The sequence below is a fragment of the Rhinoderma darwinii genome, chromosome 2, assembly GCF_050947455.1.
Source record: "Rhinoderma darwinii isolate aRhiDar2 chromosome 2, aRhiDar2.hap1, whole genome shotgun sequence".
NCBI lineage: Eukaryota > Metazoa > Chordata > Amphibia > Anura > Rhinodermatidae > Rhinoderma > Rhinoderma darwinii.
The window spans coordinates 114,283,640-114,309,135 of record NC_134688.1 but is presented as its reverse complement, the minus strand read 5'-3'; the positions used below and the strand labels follow the sequence as shown (position 1 = coordinate 114,309,135).

Sequence of the window (25,496 nt, the reverse complement as noted above, 5' to 3'; positions counted from 1 at the left end):
CAGCGTGTGACGCGTAAAAAATGGCCGCGAAAAAGAAATGCAGGACACTTCTTTGGACGTTTTTGGAGCCGTTTTCCATAGACTCTATTAAAAAAAGCTTAAAAAATGGGCGTAACAAACGCTGCGAAAAACGCTGCAAAAATCGCGAGTGGCACAAAAAAACGTCTGAAAATCAGGAGCTGTTTTCCCTCGAAAACAGCTCTGTATTTTCAGACGTTTTTTGTTAAGCGTGTGAACATGCCCTTACAGTCCCATTAATCACACTAATTTTACCCACACCTTTTGCTGTCATACATCCCGAGATAATAAGGGTATGTTCACACGCTTAACAAAAAACGTCTGAAAATACGGAGCTGTTTTCAAGGGAAAACAGCCCCTGATTTTCAGACGTTTTTTGAGCAACTCGCGTTTTTCGTGGCCGTTTTTGGAGCGGTTTTCATTGAAGTCTATGAGAAAACGGCTCCAAAAAGTGTCCTGCACTTCTTTGATGAGGATGTTATTTTACGAGCCGTCTTTTGACAGCGACGCGTAAAATGACAGGTCGTCGGCACAGTACATCGTAAGACCCATTGAAAGTAATGGGCAGATGTTTGCCGACGTATTGGAGGCGTTTTTGCAGATGTAATTCGAGGCGTAAAACGCCTCCAATACTTCTGAAAATAGGTAGTGTGAACCCAGCCTAACACTAACTGGGTGCTTCATGGTAGTTGTAATGCAATCCGGATGCCAATCATCCCCTCGAATAGGAAGATTCTGGTCTCATCACTCCAGAAGATTCTGTCCCATTGTTCCTCTGTCCAGTTAACATGGGTTTTAGTCTACTGTAATCTATTCCATCTATGAGCAATAAAAATTGCTTTTTTCATGGAATTCTCGCATTTAGACCAAATTCTTTCAGTCTGAGCCAAACAGTCTTTGCACTCAATTCAAACCACATTGATATAGTTGACTTTGTATAGACACAGATGATTTTCTGCTGTTATCTAGACACAGTCTTTTAATTCTTCTATCACCACCTGCTGTTCTGCACCTTCTCCTGTCTTTACCAGTCTGTTTGTTTAGTCGGTTCATATCAACCTAAAAATGTTGTGCTTTCTTTTTCTGGTTATTTAGCTATAACGTTGGATAAACTTCAGATAATTGAATAAAATGTGTTACATAGTTACATAGTTTGTACGGTTGAAAAAAGACACATGTCCATCAAGTTCAACCAAGGAATGGGAAAGGGGAAGTAAAAAATTTCTACACATAGGAGCTAATATTTTTTTGTTCTAGGAAATTATCTAAACCTTTTTTAAAGCCATCTACTGTCCCTACATTACATTCTACATTCAATTATTTTTCCAATGATATATTTTATGGTATTATTACAAAAACAACTACTATTATGAGCCATCAAATGTAAAAAATGCCCTTTTGTTTCAAAAGGTTCCCACAATTTTGGCCACTACTTTTTACTATAATCTTATCTCATAAAGGATAAGATTAAGGGCTTATTCAGTCGAGTGTATTTCACGTCCGTGTGCTGTCCGTTAAAAAATCCTGGACAGCACACGGACCTATGCAATTCAATGGGGCTATCCACACGTCCGTGGTTTTTCATGCATCTTCTATCCATTGCCTGAAACTTACTGCATGTCCTATTTTGGTAAGTTTTTGCGGACCACGTCACCCATTTAAGTCAATGGGTGCGTGAAACACACGGACGACATCTGTGTGCTGCCCGTGTTTTTCACGCATCAGTTGCTAAAGAAATGATGAGAAAAAAACAAAACAGGAACACGGAAAGCACACTAATACCACACGGAACTGAAATGCATGAAATACGCTCCACTTTTTTGTGGACACAAAACTGACACGCTTGTCTGAATAAGGCCTAAAGGAAAGATAATCTCACTCATGTGATGTAATGAAGAGGCTTTATGGGATTGGTACCACAAACTTCCTCCATCAGACTAGAAAAACAAGATGGCCCCTGACCAGATGATGACAGAAAGGAAGCAAAATATATATAACAAATTTACAGAGTTTGGGGGTGGCTATGATGAAAATGTGTTTGCTTTGGGAATTTTCTTTAAGTATTTAGAAATGAATCCTTTACACCATATAAACTTTTGTAAGCAGTGTATTAAGTATGGACATATGTTGCTTGGTGAACCACCTGCTTACCAGTATTTGATATTTCTACAGGGTTGTGGATGGGAAAGAAGGAACAACAGGGTTAATCCAGCAGAAATTCACATTTTCAAACTGTAGTAACCTTCAAAATTCTCCAGGTAAGACACACGAGCAGCATGGAATAGGTTAACCTGCTAGTCCCATGTAATGTAACTATGAAGACAAGGATAGAAACCAGCATGGATTAGAAGGATATCGTAACAAGGCCACTATTTCACCAGGAGAGTCAGAATATTTGTGACACAATGGGCCTTATATATCAGAGAATGAACCAACACCCAATGTAAACTTAGCTGAAGCTTTCAGAACAACAGTGCCATACCTCCCAACCGTCCCGGATCCGGCGGGACAGTCCCGGTTTCTTACCGGTGTCCCGCCGCCCCGGGCGGTCTGCAAAATGTCCCGCTGGGCGCTGCAGCTGTATCAAAGCAGCTGATCGCTTCTGACAGGCGCCCTGCATGCCAGACGACTGCAGCAGAGATCAGAAGGCAGGAGTCTTACGGCGGTGCCCTCAGTGGGATTGATGCCGACATGCGAGTAGACCAGTCCAGTCACCTGACCGGTCATCTGACCTCACCGGTCAGGTGACAGGTCAGGTGACTGGTCCACTCCCGGGGGCCGGCATCGACACCAGTGCGAACGCCGCTGCAAGACTCCTGCCTTCTTCTGACGGTGAATGACGTCAAAGCAGAGCGGAGAGTGGCAGCAGTAGGCTACCTCTACCGCTCTGGCGGCATTGTGCCACAAAGTATAAGGGGGTTGTGCTGCGCTACCTACAGGGGGGCTGTGTGGCGCTATCTACAGGGGGGCTGTGTGTGGGGCTATGTACAGGGGGGCTGTGTGGCGCTATCTACAGGGGGGCTGTGTCTGGCGCTAACTACAGTGGGGGCTGTGTGTGGCGCTATCTACAGGGGGTCTGTGTGTGGAGCTATGTACAGGGGTGCAGTGTGTGGAGCTATCTACAGGGGGGGGCTGTGTGTGGCGCTATCTACAGGGGGGGCTGTGTGTGGCGCTATCTACAGGGGGAGCTGTGTGTGGTGCTATCTACAGGGGGAGCTGTGTGTGGCGCTATCTACAGGGGGGCTGTGTGTATAGCTATCTACAGGGGGGGCTGTGTGTGGAGCTATCTACAGGGGGGCTGTGTGTGGAGCTATCTACAGGGTGGGCTGTGTGTGGAGCTATCTACAGGGGGGCTGTGTGTGGAGCTATCTACAGGGGGGCTGTGTCTGGCACTATGTACAGGGGGGCTGTGTCTGGCGCTATGTACAGGGGGGCTGTGTGTGGAGCAGTCTACAGGGGAGCTGTGTGTGGAGCTATCTACAGGGGGCTGTATCTGGAGCTATCTACAGGGGGGCTGTGTGTGGCGCTATGTACAGGGGGGCTGTGTGTGAATCAATCTACAGGGGGGCTGTATTTGGAGCGATCTACAGGGGGCTGTGTGTGGAGCTATCTACAGGGGGCTGTGTGTGGAGCTATCTACAGGGGGGCTGTATCTGGAGCTATCTACAGGGGGGCTGTGTGTGGAGCTATCTACAGGGGGGCTGTGTGTGGAGCAATCTACAAGGGGGCTCTGGTGGATGATTTTTCCATTGACCGGTAGCAGAGTTACACAACTGAAAAAAAATCCCCATCATGTAACTCTGGTACCTGTCAATTGAAAAGTCATCAACCACAGGGTCTCCCTCTTGACTTTCATTGTTCTCAGCCTTTTGGTTTGTCCTGCAGCTGCTGCCGTGATGAGCAAATGTTATACCCAAGATAGGAAAAGTAACATAAAGACGACATAACCTGAAATATAATATCTGTGATATCCAGACAGTCTAGAGATCCGCAGTGAGAATGTGCGCGCGTTATTTGCAGAAGGATCTGGCCGTGATTTGATGTGTTTATGTGGGATATTGGGCGTGGCTTAAAAATGTCCCTCTTTTCTGAATTCAAAAGTTGGGAGGTATGACAGTGCTGTGAGGGCTCATACAATATCTCTAGGATGTTCAGAGAGAAACGTAGATGCACATAAAACCCAAATTTCTTGGAAGATGACAGTTGAAATATTTTAAACTACTCTGGACGCCTGGGGGCATGGAAGGGTTTCAGATGCTGTTGACCTGTTTAACTGAGGGTGCAGGATCTGGTATCTCACACGTAAATATAACATTGGGACTTTCCAACTTCTATTTACAGATCATTTATTGTTAACATCAGAACCAAGAGCTACTGAAAGTATGGATCGTCTCAGTCAAGCGGTGAGTGACTGGTGCATTGGCTGTATTTCCTGGTAATAGATATTACAACTATTGCTAGGAAGACCGTTGCCATTGATCTGGCTCATTTTTAGAGAAAAATGGCATAAGAACTGCATTATAAATGCTCTTTCCCCCCACAGGTATCCGATCTCTCGTGCCAAGTGCAGGAGCTTAGAGAAGGCCTTCAGTCCCTCCGTCATGCGGTTCACGTATCCCTAATGTCATGCGGTTCATCATCCTGCCGCCATGGAGATTACTATACACACTGTGGAGGAGGAGTACATTCACAAGGGGATTCAACAAGTGCGTGTCCTTCACTTTTTCATCCTGCTCGAGTAGAAAATCCTGCTCAGGTCTGCTACATCCGCAGTGCTTCCCCAGCTTGCTCAGAGGGACATTTATCCTGGCTTTGGGCTCCCCCTACCCCAATGTGGCTACACTGCACAGGATATGAACAAAGAGACCTCAACCAGCCAGGCGCAATGGGGGAGCCGCATACCGCTACTGACACTCATTCTGTAGAAATGCACTTTATTCTTCCACAAAGAGACAGCAACTCAGATCCAGAAAGCTGGTCCAGGGAAGAAGGAACAGGAGTGTGAGGATGAAGCGGAACAGTATTAGGATAGTAAGAAACAAGGTTGCGCAATATGTCAAGGTTTGCAAGAGAAGCTTTCAAGAAATCTTCACGTGAACGGTTTAACGTTCTGCTAAAGAAAAGGAGAATGAAGAATTGTTTGTACTATGTAGCGCTGCAGCTCAGGTATAATCCTGTCTCATTGTCATTTATACATGAACCAAAACTTTGAACAAAAATGTACTAATACTTTTCCAGGTAGAAAAACAAAAAATTGTTATTTACAACTTTAAATGAATGATTGTTTTCTTATTTCAGGTCATGGTGTTAATTTATTGAAGGGGTTGTATAAGATTAGAAAAACATTCTTCGAGAAACAACAATTCTCTTGTCTATGTAAAGTGCCTTGTGAAAGTATTCACCCCCTTAACGTTTTTCCCGTTTTATTGCATTACAAACTGGAATTAAAATGGTACCATTTGATGTACGCAACTTGTCTACCACTTTGAAGGTGCAAAATATTTTTTTCTGTGACACCAGCAATAATAAAGTAAAAAATCAGAACTGTAATGTGCATAAGTATTCACTCCCTGAAAGTCAATATGTGGAGCCTTTTGCTATAATTACAGATACAAGTCTCTTGGGTTGTGTCTTTATTGGCTTACGACATCTACATATTGGGATTTTTGCCCATTCTTCCAGGCAAAACAGCTCCAACTCCAAATTAGATGGGTTGTGTTGGCGTACAGCAGTCTACACGTCATGCCACAGATTCTCAATTAGATTGGTCAGGGCTTTGACTAGTCCATTCTAAGACATTTACATGTTTCCCTTAACCCTTTCACGACCAAGGACGAAAATGCACGTCCTGGTCGGCTGCTAGTTCCCGCACCAGGACGTGCATTTTCGTCCGCATTTCAAACTGTCACTCTGTGTAAACACAGAGTGACAGACGCGCGCTGACAGCTGAGACATCAGTCTCGCCGGACAGCGGACCATCGCCGCTGCTTTCGGCAGTTAACCCCTTAAGTGCGGCGACGGATTGCCGTCGCCGCATTTAAGTGGTTTGAAGCACATCGGCAGCCCCCACGAAGTGATCGTGGGGGCTACCGATGCTTGTCACGGCAATCGGAGGTCAGATAATGACCTCCGGGTTGGCATGTACGGAAGCCTCGGAGGAACAGCCTCCGGCCGTTCCTCCTCTGCTTCCTGTCAGTGTGACAGTCACGTCACAATGACAGTTAGAGTACATCACACTACGTGTGTAGTGTAATGTACTCTAGCAGCGATCAGAGCTGCAAGTCTGAGTGTCCCCTAGTGGGACAAGTAAAAAAAGTAATAAAAATGTTTTAAAAAAAGTGTAAAAATAAAAGTTATAAGTTATATAAACACAAAATGCTTTTTTTCCTATAATAAGACTTTATTATACAAAAAAAAATGAACACGTTAAAAAAGTACACATATCTGGTATCACCGCGTTCGTAACGAACCCAACTATAAAACTGTAATGTTATTTTCCCCGCACGATGAACACCCCAAAAAAAATCAATAAAAACCGACGACAGAATCACAATTTTTTTGGTCACCACCGTTCCCTAAATAAAGAATAAAAAGTGATCAAAAAGTCGCATGTACCCGAAAATAATACCGATAAAAACTTCTATCCGTCCCGCAAAAAACAAGCCCTTACACAGCTTTTTTGACTAAAAAAGAAAAAAATTATGGCTCTCAGAATATGGTGACACAGAAATTTTTTTTGTTTATAAATAAGTCATTTTATTGTGCAAACGCTAAAAAAAAGGACCAAACCTATATACATATGGTATCGCCATAATCGTACCGACCCGCAGAATAAAGTAAAAATGTCATTTATAGCATACGGTGAGCGCCGCAAAAAGAAAACCTAAAAAACGGTGTCAGAATTCCTGTTTTTTGCTCAGGATTGCAAAAAAATTGAACATAAAGTGATTAAAAAAAAAAAAACGCACATACCCCAAAATGGTACCAATGAAAACTACAGATTGTCCCGCAACAAATAAGCCCTCACAGGGCTCCGGTGGTGAAAAAATAAAAAAGTTCTGGCTTTCAGAATATGGCGATGCAAAATGTGCAGAGTGTTCCAAAAGTGGATAAGATCGGGCGCCATTTATCAGTGCGACACCGGGCACATATCTATGAATTATTATTAATTTACCCCATTATTATACCCTCTTATTATACCCTGATGTACTCCGCACAGATTACATATACCCTGATGTACCCCGCACAGATTACACATGCCCCCCACATTATAAACCCAAAACAGAAAAACTACCAAGCAAAATCTGCGCTACAAAAGCAAAATGGCGTTCCTCCCTTCTGAGCCCTGCAGCGTGCCCAAGCAGCAGTTTGCGCCCACACATACGGCGTCACCATACCCAAGAGAACCCGCTTAACGTTTTATGAGGTATTTGTCTTCTGTGGCACAAACTGGGCACAACATATTATGCACTAAAATGGCATATCAGTGGAAAATTGCAATTTTCACTTTGAACCATCCGCTGCGCATTAACCCCTTTGCGCACTATGACTTAATTGCCCGTCATGGTGCGGCGGTTGATGTATGGAGCCGGCTCACGTTCTGAGCCCGCTCCATACGCTGCGGGTGTCGGCTGTGTATTACAGCAGGCCCCCTCGGTACTAACGGACAGGAACAGAGATCGCTCTGTTACAGAAGCCTGTAAATATACTGCAATACATTAGTATTGCAGTGTATTGTACCAGCGATCCAATGATCGCTGGATCAGGTCCCCTAAGGGGATTGATTAATAAAATGTGTAGAAGAATTATAGTTATTAGTAGTGAGAATTTTTTTTTTTAAAGTTAAAAAAACAAAACACCTTTTCGCATTTTTCTTCTAAAGTAATGTAAAAAAACGAACAAAATTGGTATCGCTACGTCCGTAAAAGTCCGAACTATTACAGTATACCATTATTTAATTTTCACAGTGCACACCTTAAAAAAAATGTAATAATTGAAACCGCCAAAATCGCAGTTTTTTTTTTTTTGTCACCTTCGCTCTAAAAAAAAAATGTAATACAACTTTTGAATCACTTTTTATGTACCAAAAAATGGTACCAATAAGAACTGCAGCTCCTCCCGCAAGAAATAAGCCCGCACACCGCTCTATTGATGGAAAAATAAAAAAGTTATGGCTCTTGGAAAGCGGGGAGGGAAAATCTAAAATAAGAAAGCAAAAACTGGATCAGTCCTGAAAGGGTTAATTCATTTCTAATGAAAAAAACGTATGACCACATGTGGGGTATTTCCGTACTCGGGAGAAATTGCTTTATAAAAAATTGTTGCTTTTTTCCTCCTTTATCCCTTGTGAAAATGAGAAAATGCAACATTTTAGTGGAAAAAATTTTGATATTAATTTTCGCGCCCTAATTCTAATAAATTCTGCAAAAGACCCGTGGGGTGTAAATGCTCACTATACCCCTAGAAAAATTCCTTGAAGGTTTTTCCAAAATGGGGTCACTTTTGGGGGGTTTCCACTGTTTTGGTCCCTCCAGTGCATTGCAAATGCGACATTGCACCGAAAACCATTCCAGCAAAATCATAAATCCAAAACCATTCCAGCAAAATCATAAATCCAAATGGCGCTCCTTCCCTTCTGAGCCCTGCTGTGGGTCCAAACAGCAGTTTATTACCACATATGGGGTATTGTCGTAATCGGGAGACATTGCTTTACAAATGTTGGGGTGCATTTTCTTCGTTATTTCTTGTAAATAATAAAAATTTCTATGTTGTTTCAGAAAAAAAGTAAATTGTAATTTTTACAGACTAATTGCAATATATTTAGCGAAAAACCTGTGTGGTCAAAATGCTAACTATACCCCTAGATAAATACCTTAAGGGGTCTAGTTTTTTTGAAATGGGGTCGTTTATGGGCAGTTTCTATCGTTCTGGCAGCTCAAAGCTTCTCCAAATGTACAGTGGGGCCTAAAACATTTTCAAGCAAAATATGAGTCCTGAAAGCCTCCGGGTGCTCCCTTCCTTTGGGGCCCTGCCGTGTGTCCAAACAACGCATTAGGGCCACAATGTGGGTATTTTTGAAAACAGGAGAAAGAGGGTGATAGATTTTGGGGTGTGTTTCTTCATTTTCATGTTCGCTTTACAAAGAAATCGGTCTTCAAACAAATACTTTTATGAAAAAAGTGTAATTTTTTTTTTTCACCTGATATGCATTAAATTTAGCAAAAAACTGTGGGGTCAAAATACTTACTATACCCCTAAATAAATACCTTATGGGGTCTAGTTTTCTAAATGGGGTCGTTTATGGGGAGTTTCTATCGTTCTGGCAGCTCAAAGCCTCTCCAAATGTGCAGTGGGGCCTAAAACATTTTCAAGCAAAATATGAGTCCTGAAAGCCTCCGGGTGCTCCCTCCCTTTCGGGCCCTGTCGTGTGTCCAAGCAATGCATTAGGGTCACAATGGGGGCATTTTTGAAAACAGGACAAACAGGGTGATAGATTTTGGGGTGTGTTTCTTCATTCTCATGGTCGCTTTACAAAGAAATCGGTCTTCAAAGTGATACTTTTATGAAAAAAGTGAAATTATATTTTTTTACGCCTGCTTTGCATGAATTCTTACAAAAAAACTGTGGGGTCAAAATACTTACAACACCCCTTAATAAATACCATAAGGGGTGTAGTTTTCAAAATGGGATCACTTGTGGGGGTTTCCACCATTCTGACACCTATGAGCCTCTGAAAACCTGGCTTGGTGCAGGAAAACAAAATGTACTTCAAAATGTTTAAAATGATTACTCAATTTGTAAGTCTTCCAAATTGCTCCAAAAAAAAATTTTTTTTTCAAAAGTGCTGCCAAAATAGAGTAAAGAGATGGAAATATATATTTAATTAAAAAAATTGTGCAGTATGTGTGTACATATGTCACATATTGCAGTTAAAAATAGGAAAAATGATAATTTTTACAAAATGTCTTCAATTTCTCTATTTTTTTATTAATTTCCGCAAATCGTATCAGTCTACTTTTACCACTAAAATAAAGTACAACATGTGACGAAAAAACAATGTCAGAATTACTTGGATATTCAAAACTTTCACAGAGTTATTCTCTGATAAAGTCAGACATACCAGATTTGACAAATCTGGATTGGTCATTAAGGTACAAACATGCCCGGTCATTAAGGGGTTAAACCACTCCAGTGTAGCTTTAGCTGTATGTTTAGGGTCATTGTCACGCTGGAAGGTGAACCTCCGTCCCAGTCCCATATCTCTAGCAGACAAACAGGTTTTCCTCAAGAATTGCCCTGCATTTGCTGGGAACCATCTTGGCTTTACTAGTGACCAGTTTTTCAGTCCCTGCTGATGAAAAGCATCCCCGCAGTTTGATGCTGCCACCCCCATGCTTCACTGTGGGAATGTTGTTCTTGGGAGGATTGAAAGCGATGGTTTTGTACCGCACATAGGAGGAAATTGATCAACATTTCTACTCCCGTTTTATGCCACCCTCACCACTTTTGTGGGAAGGTGGCGTGGTCTTGGTGAAAGGGGGCATGGTCACCGAGGCCCAACAAATTTATTATAATTTACGCCGGAAAACGTAAAAAAAAGTGTTGTCAATTATGGTGGAAATCTGTGGGGTGTAGCAAGAAAAAAGCCTGTACTGCGCCACATATAAGGACCTGACGTTGCTTGGCGTGAAGGAACGGAGGAGAGAAGGAGCGCTGATGTATTTCGTTTTTTTTAATTATTTTATGGGCGGAGTGGGGGTGTCGGCACAAGGCCCGGCCGAAAGATGCGACACATTTATAAAGAGGCTTTTGTCTCTTCAAAAAATGCGTCAGAGTTTACTCCAATTTTTCTTTCTATAAATTCCCTGCAATAGCGTTTTCCATTATGGCCAGGAAGTTACTCACCTTACTTTCTTCCATGTGTTTGGGGAGTCTGCCATATGTTGTTTGGCGAATCTGAAACGTTTTCCTTTAGCAATTGTTTTTTTTTCTGGCCACTCTTCCATAAAGCCCCATTCCGTGGCGTGTACGGCTTATAGTGGTCCTATGGCCAGATACTTCCATCTCTGCTGTGGAACTTTGGTACTCCTTGAGTGTTATTGTTGGTGTCTTTGTTTAACCCTTTCCCATCACAGCCATTTTTTGGATTTTCATTTAAGTTTTTTCCTCCCCATCTTCCAAAAGCCATAACTTTATTTTTTCGTCGATATAGCCATATTTTTTCCGGGACGAGTTGTCGTTTTTTTTATGCCACCATATAATGTATTGGGAAACTGGGAAAAACAAATAGTTGTGGGGTGGAATAGGAAAATGACAGCGATTCCTCAATCTTTAGAGGGGTTTTGTATTTACGGCTTTCACAGTACAGTAAAAATGGCATGTTAACTTTATTCTACCGGTCAATACGATTACGGCGTTACCAAATTTATATAGTTTATGTTTTACTACTTTTACAAGAAAGAAACTAATTGTTAAAAATAAAATTTGTGTTTTGTCGCCACATTCTGAGAGCCATAACTTTTTTATTTTTCCGTCGATTGAACAGTATGAGGGATTATTTTTTTTGCGGGGACGGGCTGTTATTTCTATTGGTAGCATTTTGGGCTACATCAGACTTTTTGATCACTTTTTATTAAATTTTTGTGGCATATGAAATGACCAAAAAAACAGCGATTCTGGCGGTTTCATTTTTTTACGGCGTTCACCGTATGGGTTAAATAATGGTATATTGTAATAGTTCTGGCTTTTACGGATGTGACAATACCCATTTTGTTTTATTCCTTACATTACTTTAGATGAAAAATGGGAATTTTTGTTTTTTACACTACTAAAAACTTTATTAAACTTGTTTTTACACATTTTATTAGTCCACCGAGGGGACTTGAACCAGCAATCGTTAGATCGCTGGTACAATACACTGCAATACTAATGTATTGCAGTATATTGTAATTTTTACAGGCTCCTGATCATCTCCTGTGAAGCCCTGCCTCAGGGGTTAACAGTCCTGGGGTCCTTCATTAGGCCCGCTGAGCTGCCATGACAACCATCGGCACCCCCCAATCGCATTGTGCCCCTCTTTCTAACGTCTCAGATGCTGCAATCGCGATTGATTGCAGCATCCATGGGGTTAAATGGCCAGGAACAGCGATCGATGATCCTAGCCATTAGCTCCGGATGTCAGCTGTAATACACAGATGACACCCGCTACGTATGGCACGGCTCAGCGGATGAGCCCGCTCCAAACATCACCCCCCCCCCCGCTCCACGACGTGCTATTATGTCATGGTACGGGTAGGGGTCAATCTCTGATTATTGCCCCCTTTGCCCGGTCTGTGAGTTTTGGTGTGGGCTTCCTTCTCTTGTCAAGTTTGTAGTTATAAGGAATTTAATGGGGCTCAGTGGGATGTTCAAAAGTTTGGGAGATATATATGTTATTATTTTTTTTATAATCCAACTTTGTTTGCTTAGTGACATTGTAGACTCGGGGGGGCCTTTCAGAACATGTGTATTTATACGGCCATCATGTGATACTTTGATTGTACACAGGGACCTTATTCAACTAATTATGTGACTTCCGGAGTTAATTGATTTGACCAGATCTTATTTAGGGGTTTTAAAGCAAAAGGGGTGAATACATATGCACTCACAACTTTTCCACAACTATTTTGTCCAAGTCGATTAGATAAAATCGATATGAATACTATTCACAAGGCACTGTAGCAAACTTGATATACTAGACAGCCCATGGACAAGAAGGTTTTGGAAATAAAAGCAGCAATGTTTACAATAACAATGCTATGACTTCCCAACGTACACTAGAAACTTCCTACGTGGATATATGCATAGGTCTCTGTGGATGTATCCCACATCAATAGATGAGAAATAAAACAAGTGCTTTGTTATTTTGGCCAGATTTATATATTTCCATTGAACCCCATTTCTTAGTTTCAGTATAACACTCAAAGCCAAGATCAAATGTGATTAATATACATATAGAAGATGCAATATAATTCTCTTCATCACCTCATTAATCTAAATAATTTTCTCACTCACTTAACCCCTCGACGCACCAGGACATCCCCATGCATTCTGATGTGGGGGTTGAAGTATAGAGCGGGCTCACATGCTGAGCCCGCTCCATACGCAGCGGGTGTCAGCTGTGTATTACTGCTGACACCTCGCACTAATGGCCAGGAACAGAGATCGCTAGGACCCTGCCTGTTCAATCACAAAAAAAACGTTGCTGTTATCTACATTGCAGCACCCATCACATTCAATAGGAGATAGGGATTTGATCATCTAGAGCCTCTTTAAGTTCATTATGACTACCCCACCAGTGATAAATTTGGCTGAGAACAGTAGAGTGAAAATATCTCCTAATGGCAGGTACCCCCATCCCCCCTGAAGATGAAGCACGAGACATAGTAGAGAACCGAATTCTAGGTTTTTTACCAGCCCATATGAAGTCCGTAAGTAACTTTTGAAGTTTCGAAAGATAACTAATAGGGAACGGGATAATTACTGTGCGGAATACATATAGTATTATAGGCAGCATCATCATCTTAACGATAGCAATTTTCACAGCCCAAGAAATCATTGGTTTAGAAAAATTTTCCACTAATTTTGATATTTTAGACAAGAGCGGAAGGTAGTTCTTTGCGAATAGCGTCGAGCTGGCACTTGTGATGAACGTATCTAGGTATGTAATACTGTCCTCACTCCACTCAAAAGGAAATCGTGAGATTAAAGAAGCCCTCATAGCCTGATCCATCTGCTATCGCAGTGTATTAAACCAGCGATCTCACGATCGCTAGTTCAAATCTCCTAGTGGGACTAATAAAAAGTGTAAAAAAATTGTTAAAGCTTTCAGTAGTGTACAAGAAATAAAAAAATATTACAAAATTAAAAAAACCTTTTCCCATTTTTCTTGTAAAAAATAAAATTGCTATTGCCACGTCTGTAAAAGTCAGAACTATTACAACATTATTTAACTCGCACAGTAAACGCTGTAAAAAAAAAAAAAAGTTTAAGAACGCCAAAATCGTTTTTTTTGTTATCTAAGCGTATAAAAAAAGTTAATAAAAAGTGAGCAAAAAGTCATACGTGCCAATGGTACCAATAAAAACGACAGCTCGTCCTGCAAAAAAATAGCCCTCACACCTTTCAAATTGATAAAAAAATAAAAAAAAGTTATGGCTTTCAGAATGTGGTGACACAAAACAAATTTTTAGTTCTCTTTGTAAAAGTAGTAAAACATTAAACGACATAAAATTTGATATCACCGTAATCGTATTGACCAGCAGAATAAAGGTAAGTTGTAGTTTTCACCGCACGGTGAAAGACGTAAAAACGAAAGCCAATAAGAAATAGAGGAATCGCGTTTTTTTCCCAATTCCACCTCACAAATAATTTTTTTCAGTTTCCCGATACCTTATATGGTACTATAAATAGTGCCAATAAAAACTACAACTCCTCCCGTAAAAAATAAGCCTTCACAACACTGCCTTGATGGAAATATAATAAGGTGTGGCATGAAAACCGAAAAATGGCTGTGACTGCAAGGGGTTAATCACTCATTCTGATAAGACAGGGTATTGTTTGTTTACATCCGAGTCTATAACGTTACGCTATATGTGACATGTACATATGAAAGAATGTTAGTAGAAAGTGCCACCCGCTGTAGAAACAGACAGTAGACATGCAATGTTATTTTAGAATTATTAACCCCATCCCGACATTTGACGTATCCATACGTCATAGCCGGGTAAGGGAATTTTGGAACGTGCTCACGGAGTGAACCTGCTCCATACAATGCAGGTGTCAGCTGTACGTACCCATTAAATGCAGTGGTCGCTACTCTAGTCGCTATTTAACCCGTTAAATGCAGCGACCCCCTCTAGAATGAATTGCGGGGTGGCAATGGCTGCCTGGGGCCTAATGAAGGTCCCTAGGTCCGCCATCTTTGTGCTCCTACTAAGCCGTCTCTGGCAGGGCTTAATAGAAGCCTGTCAGATAGACGATATACTGCAATACATTGGTATTGCAGTATATCGTGCAAGCGATCCAACGGATAAAAAAGGAAAAATTAGTAAGATAAAGTTGTTTTGTTACGTAAAAAAAATAAATGAAAATTTTGAATACCCCCCCCCTTTTCCCATTTTCGCCCTAGAGCATAGTAAAAAAATCAAAACAAAAACATAAGAATTGGTATCGCCGCATCCGTAAAAGTCTGAACTATTACAATATATCATTATTTAACCCGCACGGTGAACGCTGTACAAAACAAATTGTAAACGCCAGAATCTCTATTTTTTGGTCACCTAATCCCCCACAAAAAATTTAATAAAAAGTGATCAAAACGTCGCAGGAATCCCAAAATGGTATCATTTAAAAACCTACAGCTTATCCTGCTAAAAATAAGCCCTCATACCACTTAATCGACAGTAAAATAAAAAAGCTATGGCTCTCAGAATTTGGCGACACAAAATATATTACATTTTTTACACTTTTTTTTTACTTAACAGGTTCCCGACCGCTGGCCGTAAATATACGGCCAGCGGCCAGGGTCTCTAAAGTCCGGCGTATAGTATATATACGGCCGCACTTCAGAGACTGTGCACGCGCGATCGCGTGCACACAGCTCTATGCCCTGGCTGTTGCTAACAGCCATGGGCACTGGGCAGAATGTCAGGGGTCAATCTTTTGGCCCCTGAACATGTGATCGCTGTGACAACCAATCACAGCGATCACATGCATTTCTGCATAGAAAACAGTGTGCACGCGATCGCGTGCACACAGCCCTGTGCCCTCGCTGTTACCAACAGCTCTGGGCACTGGGCAGAGTATCAGGGACCAATCTGATGGTCCCTGATCATGTGGTCGCTGTGAAAACCTATCACAGCGACCACATTTGTTTTATTTTGACTTTTCTGGCAGTAAATCTCCTGCCTCTTTTCTTCTCCTCAAACATTGTTTCAGTTTGAGGAGAAGAAGAGACTCGGGAGAATTGCTGCCAGAAGAATACAGTGAAAAAAAATACAGTTACACTAAAACATTCTCTGTATAGATAGATTTCTATCTATCTATACAATCTATCTATCCATCTATCTTTTTTTCTATCTATCTACCTTTCTTTCTTTTATTCTATTAGAATAGGCAGGTAGGGAGTATATAATTATATATATATCCACATATATATAATATATATAGCAATAGCGGTTTATTTTTTTGTTAGCGGTAGTGTAGATATATATAGCAGTTAGTTTGTGTGTTTTATAAAAAAAATAAAAAAAATAAAAATTTGTTTAGTTAGTGTTAGTGTTAGTTACGTTATGGCGAGGAAGTTGTTTAGCGCCGAGGAGGCATACGCCATGCTGTGGTCTGAGTCGGAGACCGCATCAGAGATGGCGTCCGAGATGGAACCTGTTTTAGGTAGTGACGATGACAGCGTCACTTCAGGTTCATCTTCAGGGGACGTTGTCCCTGATGCAGTCGAAACTGCAGAACATGAAAGTGCAGGGCCAAGTAGCGCTGTAGCACGGGACAGCCTGGTCCCTCCAGTCCAGGCTCTTGTATGGGCACCTGCCCCATCTTTTGGGCCTAGAATCCACGGATTTACGGCCACTCCTGGCATAACCGTGGACAATACAAATTTTGTCCAAATGGATTACTTCCATTTATTTATAACGGACGACATCCTAAATCAGATTGTCCACGAAACAAATTTATATGCCACGCAATATATAAGGCAGAAACCTTCATCCACCCATGCCAGAGATTGGACGCCCACCAATTTGCAGGAATTAAAAAATTTTTTGGGGCTCACCCTAAATATGGGTATTGTCAAAAAGCCCTCCATTAGGTCTTACTGGTCAACAAGACCCGCCCAAGCCACCCCAGTATATTCTGCAGTAATGCCCAGGTCTCGTTATGAGACAATAATGAGGTTCCTCCACTTCAATGACAACGCACAGGCCCCCCCAAGTACCGATGCAAACCGGGATCGGTTGTTCAAAATAAGACCGCTAATAAATTCCCTGAATAATTTATTTCTGCAACTCTACACCCCTGAGCAGAATGTAAGTGTGGACGAATCCCTCCTCAACTTCCATGGCAGACTTAGCTTTCGCCAATATCTACCTTCAAAAAGGGCAAGATATGGCGTTAAGCTCTACAAATTGTGTGAAAGCGGGTCAGGATATACCACCGCCTTCAGGATTTATGAAGGGCGGGACCGCACAATAAATGTTCCTGGATGCCCCCCTGATCTTTCCACCAGCAGTAAGATCGTGTGGGAGATAATGCAGCCTCTGCTTCACAAGGGGTACCACCTGTACTGTGATAATTTTTATTCCAGTGTGCCCCTGTTTAGGCATTTGCATGCTGCAAGGACTGGGGCATGTGGTACCATGCGCAAAAACAGAATTGGTTTTCCACAGCAATTAGTGGGGAAGCGCATGGTAAAGGGGGACTCCTGTGCTTATGCATCTGAGGAATTGCTGGCGGTCAAGTTCAGGGATCGCAAAGATGTGTATGTGCTAAGCACGATTCATACCGCAGGAACAGTGGCAGTGAGGGAAAGAGGGGCAACATCGGACAAGCACAAACCAGTGAGCGTGTCCGAATATAACAAGTACATGGGGGGGGTGGATTTAAGCGACCAGGTTTTACAGCCCTATTTAGTAAAACGCAAAACTAAAACCTGGTACAAAAAGGTGGCCATTTATTTGTTACAGGTGGCCATCCACAACTCATTTGTGCTCTATAAAAAAAACAGAGGCAGAGACACATACCTGGATTTCCAGGAGAAAATTATTGAAGGCCTCATTTTTGATGTTCAGGACACCCGAGAATGCCCCCAGTCTGAGGATGTCACGCGACTGACTGAAAGATACTTCGTCAGTCGGATTCCCCCAACAGCAACCAGAAGCAACCCCCAGAAAAAGTGCCGCGTCTGCAGAAAAGACGGGCACCGCAAAGATTCCCGATATTTCTGTCCCTCATGTCCCTCGCAACCAGGCCTGTGCATTGAGCCATGTTTTAAAAAATACCACACTGTTCTGAATTATTAGATTTTAGTTAATTTGTTGAAAATATATTTGCCCTACATTACGTTTTTATTTTTCCCCTGATTTTACTCCAAGGGTGAGGGAGGGAATGGGTGGGGGGTGGATGTCATGTTTGCATGTTTTCTAAAGTTCATCTGCTGGAGAGCTCCATTTGCATTAACCTGAAATTTCTTATTTTAGAAAACCCCAAAAAATAAATTCCCATTATACCGCTAGATGAATATTTTGGGATCTCTGCTTCAAGAGCAGATATTTTGGAAGTGTTATAGAAACTCTGTTGAGTTTTGTAAAACCAGCTTTGAAAAAAAGCGATTTGTGAAATAATCTTCTTCTATCGTCCGCCCTCCTACATCTCTATGTGATAAATAAGGCCACATATTTGGTATCCCCATGCACGGGAGAAGTGGCAGAATGTGAACGGAGATTAATTTTGACCGTGGTCTATACCGTGTGTGAAAAATGCTGGTATAAACTGACGCATTTGCTAAAAAATTGCTAATTTTATTTTGATCCATCTTATTCAAGAAACTTTCAGAAGAAAACGGGACTGTCTAAAAATATGATAAACCCCTTGAAGGAAACCTTGTGGGGTCTACTTGTGTGAATGAAGTCATTTATGGGGTGTTTCTAATGTTTCAGCAGCATTAGGCCCCCCAGAAAACAGTATGCTGCTATAAAATCAAGTGCAGAATTCCTGGACCGAAAAGGCCAAAAAGCCTCCTTTTATGCCAAGCCCTGGCACATGCCCGTGAATAAAGCACACATATTTGGTATCCCCATGCACGGGAGAAGTGGAAGAATGTGAAATGCGATGAATTTTGTCCGTGGTCCATTTTGTGTGTGAAAAAGCTAGCATAAACTGGCGCAATTGTTAAAAAAAAAAGGTAATTTTATTTTGTTCCATCTTATTCAAGAAACTTTCAGAAGAAAACTGGACTGTCTAAAAATATGATAAACCCCTTGAAGGAAACCTTGTGGGGTCTACTTGTGTGAATTAAGTCATTTATGGGGTGATTCTAATGTTTCAGCAGCATTACACCCCCCAGAAAACAGTATGCTGCTATAAAATCAAATGCAAAATTCCTGGACCAAAAAGCCTCCTTTTATGCCAAGCCCTGGCACATGCCCGCACAGCGAATAAGGCACACATATTTGGTATCCCCATGCACGGGAGAAGTGGAAGAACGTGAAAGGAGATGAATTTTGGCCGTGGTCTATACCGTGTGTGAAAAATACTAGCCTAAACTGACGCATTTGCTAAAAAAGTGCTGATTTTATTTTGTTCCATCTTATTCAAGAAACTTTCAGAAGAAAACTGGACTTGCTAAAAATATGATAAACCCCTTGAAGGAAACCTTGTGGGGTCTACTTGTGCGAATGAAGTCATTTATGGGGTGATTCTAATGTTTCAGCAGCATTAGGCCCCCCAGAAAACAGTATGCGGCTCTAAAATCAAATGCAAAATTCCTAGACCGAAAAGGCCAAAAAGCCTCCTTTTATGCCAAGCCCTGGCACATGCCCCCCCATTGAATAAGGCACACATATTTGGTATCCCCATGCACGGGAGAAGTGGAAGAACGTGAAAGGAGATGAATTTTGGCCGTGGTCTATACCGTGTGTGAAAAATACTAGCCTAAACTGACGCATTTGCTAAAAAAGTGCTGATTTTATTTTGTTCCATCTTATTCAAGAAACTTTCAGAAGAAAACTGGACTTGCTAAAAATATGATAAACCCCTTGAAGGAAACCTTGTGGGGTCTACTTGTGCGAATGAAGTCATTTATGGGGTGATTCTAATGTTTCAGCAGCATTAGGCCCCCCAGAAAACAGTATGCGGCTCTAAAATCAAATGCAAAATTCCTGGACCGAAAAGGCCAAAAAGCCTCCTTTTATGCCAAGCCCTGGCACATGCCCGCACAGTGAATAAGGCACACATATTTGGTATCCCCATGCACGGGAGAAGTGGAAGAACGTGAAAGGAGATGAATTTTGTCCGTGGTCTATACCGTGTGTGAAAAATACTAGCCTAAACTGACGCATTTGCTAAAAAAGTGCTGATTTTATTTTGTTCCATCTTATTCAAGAAACTTTCAGAAGATAACTGGACTTGCTAAAAATATGATAAACCCCTTGAAGGAAACCTTGTGGGGTCTACTTGTGTGAATGAAGTCATTTATGGGGTGTTTCTAATGTTTCAGCAGCATTAGGCCCCCCAGAAAACAGTATGCGGCTATAAAATCAAATGCAAAATTCCTGGACCGAAAAGGCCAAAAAGCCTCATTTTATGCCAAGCCCTGGCACATGCCTGCACAGTGAATAAGGCTCACATATTTGGTATCCCCATGCACGGGAGAAGTGGAAGAATGTGAAAGGAGATTAATTTTGGCCGTGGTTCATACCGTGTGTGAAAAATGCTAGCATAAACCGACGCAATTGTTAAATTCTTGCATTTTTTTCCAATTTTGCCCACTTTAGTGAAAAAAAAAAAAATGATATATACTGACAAATGCCACTAAAACAAAGCCCTATCTGTCCTTTAAAAAGAGTGTAAAATTCAAAGATGAACTTTATTCACCTGCTGAGTTATAGTCATGTAAAGAAGCGCATAGCAAAATTGTGAAATTTGCTCTGGTCATTTAGCTGTAAAACAGCCTAGTCCTTAACCGGTTAACCCCTTAAGGACGCAGCCTAGTTTGGGCCTTAAGGCTCAGAGCCCATTTTTCAAATCTGACATATTTCACTTTATGTGGTAATAACGTCGGAATGCTTAAACCTATGCAAGCGATTCCGAGATTGTTTTCTCGTGACACATTGGGCTTCATGTTCGTGGTAAAATTTGGTCGATATATTCAGTCTTTATTTGAGAAAAATTGCAAAATTTAGAGAAAATTTAGAAAAAATAGCATTTTTCAGAATTTAAATGCATCTGCTTGAAAAACAGACGGTTATACCACCCAAAATAGTTACTAGTTCACATTTCCCATATGTCTACTTTAGATTAGCATCGTTTTTAGAACATTATTTTATTTTTCTTGGACGTTACAAGGCTTAGAACATAAACAGCAATTTCTCATATTTTTAAGAAAATTTCAAAAGCCTTTTTTTTAAGGTACCTGTTCAGTTCTGAAGTGGCTTTGAGGGGCCTATGTATTAGAAACCCCCATAAAGCACCCCATTTTAAAAACTAGACCCCTCAAAGTATTCAAAACAGCATTTAGAAAGTTTTTTAACCCTTCAGGCATTTCACAGGAATTAAAGCAAAGTGGAGGTGAAATTTGCAAATTTCGTTTTTATTTCTGAATTTCAATTTTATTCTATTTTTTTTCTGTAACAAAGAAGGTTTTACCAGAGAAACACAACTAAATATGTATTGTCCAGATTCTTCAGTTTTTAGAAATGTCCCACATGTGGCTCTAGTGCGCTCGTGGAATAAAACACAAGCCCCAGAAGCAAAGAAGCACCTAGTGCATTTTGGTCGTGCTTTTTTATTAGCATATATTTTAGGCAGCATGCCAGGTTTGGAGAGGTGTTGAGGTGCCAAAACAGTAGGAATCCCCCAAAACTGACCCCATTTTGGAAACTGCACCCCTCAAGGAATTAATTTATGGTTATTGTTACCATTTTGACCCCGTAGTTTTTTCACAGCGCGTATTTGAATTGGGCTGTGAAATTAAAAGAATGACAATTTTTCCAATAAGATGTCATTTTTGATCAGAATTTCTTATTTTCACAGGGAACAAAATGCCCCATTTTGTTGCCCAATTTGTCCTGAGTGCGGCAATACCCCATTTGTGGTGATAAACTGCCGTTTGGGCCCATGGGAGGGCTCAGAAGGAAAGGAGCGCTATGTGTTTGTTGGAGTCCAGATTTTGCTGTATTGGTTTTCGGGTGCCATGTCGCATTTGCAGAGCCTCAGAGGTATCAAAGCAATGGAAACCCACCAAAAGTGACCCCATTTTGGAAACAAAACCCCTCAAGGAATTTATTTATGGGTGTTGTGACCATTTAGACCCCACAGTTTTTTCACAGAACTTATTTGAATTGGGCTGTGAATTTAAAAAGAAAAACTTTTTTCCAATAAGATGTAGTTTTGGCTCAAAATGTCTTATTTTCACAATGATTAAAATACCCCATTTTGTTGCCAAATTTGTCCTGAGTGCGGCAATACCCTATTTGTGGCCATAAACTGCCGTTTGGGCCCATGGGAGGTATTAGAAGGAAAGGAGCGCTATGTGTTCTTTGGAGCAGAGATTTTGCTGGATTGGTTTTCGGGTGCCATGTCGCATTTGCAGAGCCCCAAAGGTATCAAAGCAATGGAAACCCACCAGAAGTGACCCCATTTTGGAAACTACACCCCTCAAGGAATTCATTTATGGGTGTTGTGACCATTTAGACTCCACAGTTTTTTCACAGAATTTATTTGAATTGGGCTGTGAATTCAAAAAAATGAAATTTTTTCCAATAAGAGGTAGTTTTGGCTCAAAATTTTTTATTTTCACAAGGAATAAAATACCCCAATTTGTTGCCCAATTTGTCCTGAGTGCGGCAATACCCCATTTGTGGTGATAAACTGCCGTTTGGGCCCATGGGAGGCCTCAGAAGGAAAGGAGCGCTATGTGTTCTTTGGAGCCCAGATTTTGCTGGATTGGTTTTCGGGTGCCATGTCGCATTTGCAGAGCCCCAAAGGTATCAAAGCAATGGAAACCCACCAGAAGTCACCCCATTTTGGAAACTACACCCCTCAAAGAATTTATTTATGGGTGTTGTGACCATTTAGACCCCACAGTTTTTTCACAGAATTTATTTGAATTGGGCTGTGAATTAAAAAAAAATTTATTTTTTCCAATAAGAGGTAGTTTTGGCTCAAAATTTCTTATTTTCACAAGGAATAAAATACCGCATTTTGTTGCCCAATTTGTCCTGAGTGCGGCAATACCCTATTTGTGGTGATAAACTGCCGTTTGGGCCCATGGGAGGGCTCAGAAGGAAAGGACCACCATGTGGCCTACTGGGAATTTTCTGGTGCTAAGTCGTGTGTGCAGAAGCCCCTGAGGTATCAGTACAGTTGAAACCCCCGAGAAGTGACCCCGTTTTAAAAACGACACCCCTTAAGGAATTCATCTAGAGGTGTAGTGAGCATTTTGACCCCACAGGTATTGTGTAAAAGATAATGCGCAGCAGATGGTGCAGAGTGAGATTTGCAATTTTCTATATATATGCCATGTCAGTGTCCGATATATTGTGCCCAGCATGTGCCACCGGAGACCTACACCCCATAAACTGTAATGTTGGCTCTCCCGGGTACGGCAATACCCTACATGTGGCTGTTATCAGCTGCCTGGGCACACAGCAGGGCTCAGAGGGGAAAGATGAGGAGGGGTAAGCTGTGCGAAGTGGATCAGAGCGAGTAAAACTCGGGTAAATTAAAAATAAAGGGATGGATGATAAATTTGAAAACACTCTTTCATACAGAGCTCTGGTTTTTCGGGACACGCGTCACATTGATATATTGTGTCCTTCCTTATCCCCCTCTTATAGCAGACTCTGCACCTCTTTTGACTTTTTCCCTTCTTGCCAGTTTGGGGAACTTCTCCTAAAAAGTGTTGCCCTGGTACGATGCCTGTGGCCCCGCTTCCAGAAGTACTGTAAGGCTTCAGGACTTGATCTGACAAGTCCACCCCTCCCATGTACCTATTGTAGTCCAGGATGCAGTCTAGTTTGGGGGTCCCTGTACTGGTACCTCGTACAGGTACATGGGTACTGGTGTGGCATCTCCCTGGTCTTGTACTTGACACACAATATGTTGCTGCTAGATTGTGCCCTGCTCTCACCCCTTCTGAGTGTTTGCCCAAGCATAGTCGTAGGGAGGCCTCTCAGGTTTCTTCTAGCAGTGCCGCATGCCGCAGGACTTCTGGAAGCGAGGCAGTTGAAGAGTGGGACGCTGGTATAAAAATTATCCAGGTAGAGGTGGTAACCCTGGTCCAGCAGTGGGTGCACCAAATCCCACACAATTTTTGTATTAACTCCCAGTAAGGGGGGGCATTCTGGGGGCTGAGAACTGGTGTCCTTCCCTTCATATATCCTAAATTTGTAGGTATACCCTGATGCACTCTCGCAGCTTATACATCTTCACGCCATACCTTGCCCTCTTACCCGGCAGGTACTCGCGGAATTGAAGCCTCCCTTTCAAATGTACCAGGGATTCATCTATAGAAATACACTTCTCGGGGGTGAATGCTGGGAAAACCGGGCACTGAAACGGTCTAATAGGGGTCTCCGTTTATACAAACGGTCAAAACTGGGGTCATCTCGGGGTGGGCACGGCTCATTATCAGTATAATGTAAGAAGCGAAGTATTGCCTCATTTTTATTTTATTTTTTAGTTTCCAGCTCAGTTCTGAAGTTGCTTTGAGGGGCCCATATATTAGACACCCTTATCAAACACCCCATTTCAGAAACTAGACCCCTCAAAGTATTCACAACAGCATTTAAAAAGTTTATTAACCCTTTAGGCGTTTCACAGGAATTTAGAGCAAAGTAGAGGTGACATTTAATTAATTTAATTTAATTTATTAGGCACCATGTCCGGTTTGAAGAGGTCTTGTGGTGCTAAAACAGTGGAAACCCCCCAAAAGTGACCCCTTTTTGGAAACTAGACCCCTTGAGGAATCCATTGTAGTTTTCTTGGGGTGCATGCGGCTTTTTGATCAGTTTTTATTCTATTTTTAGGTGGCGTGGTGACTAAAAAAACAGCAATTTTACTATTGTTTTTTATTCAATTTTTTTTACAGCGTTCACCGTGCGCTATAAATGACATATTCACTTTATTCTGCGGGGCGATACGATTACGGCGATACCAGATGTTTATAGTTTTTTTTTATGTCTTATGGCGTTTGCACAATAAAATACATTTTGTAAAATATAATTTATTTTTTGTGTTACCTTATTCTAAGAGCCATAACTGTTTTATTTTTCCATCAATAAAGCCGTGCGAGGACTTATTTTTTGCGTAACGAACTGTAGTTTCGATCAGTACAATTTTTAGGTACATGCGACTTTTTGATCTCTTTTTATTCCATTTTTTGGGAGGTGAAGTGACCAAACAATTGTGATTGTGGTACGGTTTATTATTATTTTCTCTTACGGCGTTCACCGCACGGGATAAATAACGACATCGTTTTGTAGTTCAGGACGTTACGGACGCGGCGATACCAATTATGTATAGTTTATTTGTTTATTTATATATTTTTATTAATAATAAAGAACTGATAAGGGAAAAAGGGGGACTTTTACTTTTATTACTTTTAAATCTTTTATTTTCTTATTTTTACGCAACTTTTTTTTACTTTTTTACACTTTTTTTACTTTGTCCCACTAGGGGACATGAGAGCAGGAGGCTCTGATCGCTAT

At 41.4% G+C, this 25,496-nt stretch overlaps 1 protein-coding gene across 3 annotated transcripts in view; it reads left to right on the top strand.

Annotated features, from left to right (window-relative positions):
• Window positions 1-5,838, top strand: part of KCNH3 (potassium voltage-gated channel subfamily H member 3) — a 97,391-nt gene extending 91,553 nt beyond the window's left edge. For all 3 annotated transcript variants that reach the window (XM_075852166.1, XM_075852167.1, XM_075852165.1), the window contains exons 14-16: window positions 2,191-2,276; window positions 4,360-4,421; window positions 4,562-5,838. In XM_075852166.1, coding sequence (XP_075708281.1) covers window positions 2,191-2,276; window positions 4,360-4,421; window positions 4,562-5,023 — 610 coding nt within the window. In that variant the 3' untranslated portion in view covers window positions 5,024-5,838. The remainder of the gene's footprint in view (window positions 1-2,190; window positions 2,277-4,359; window positions 4,422-4,561) is intronic.
• Window positions 5,839-25,496: the final 19,658 nt, after the last annotated feature.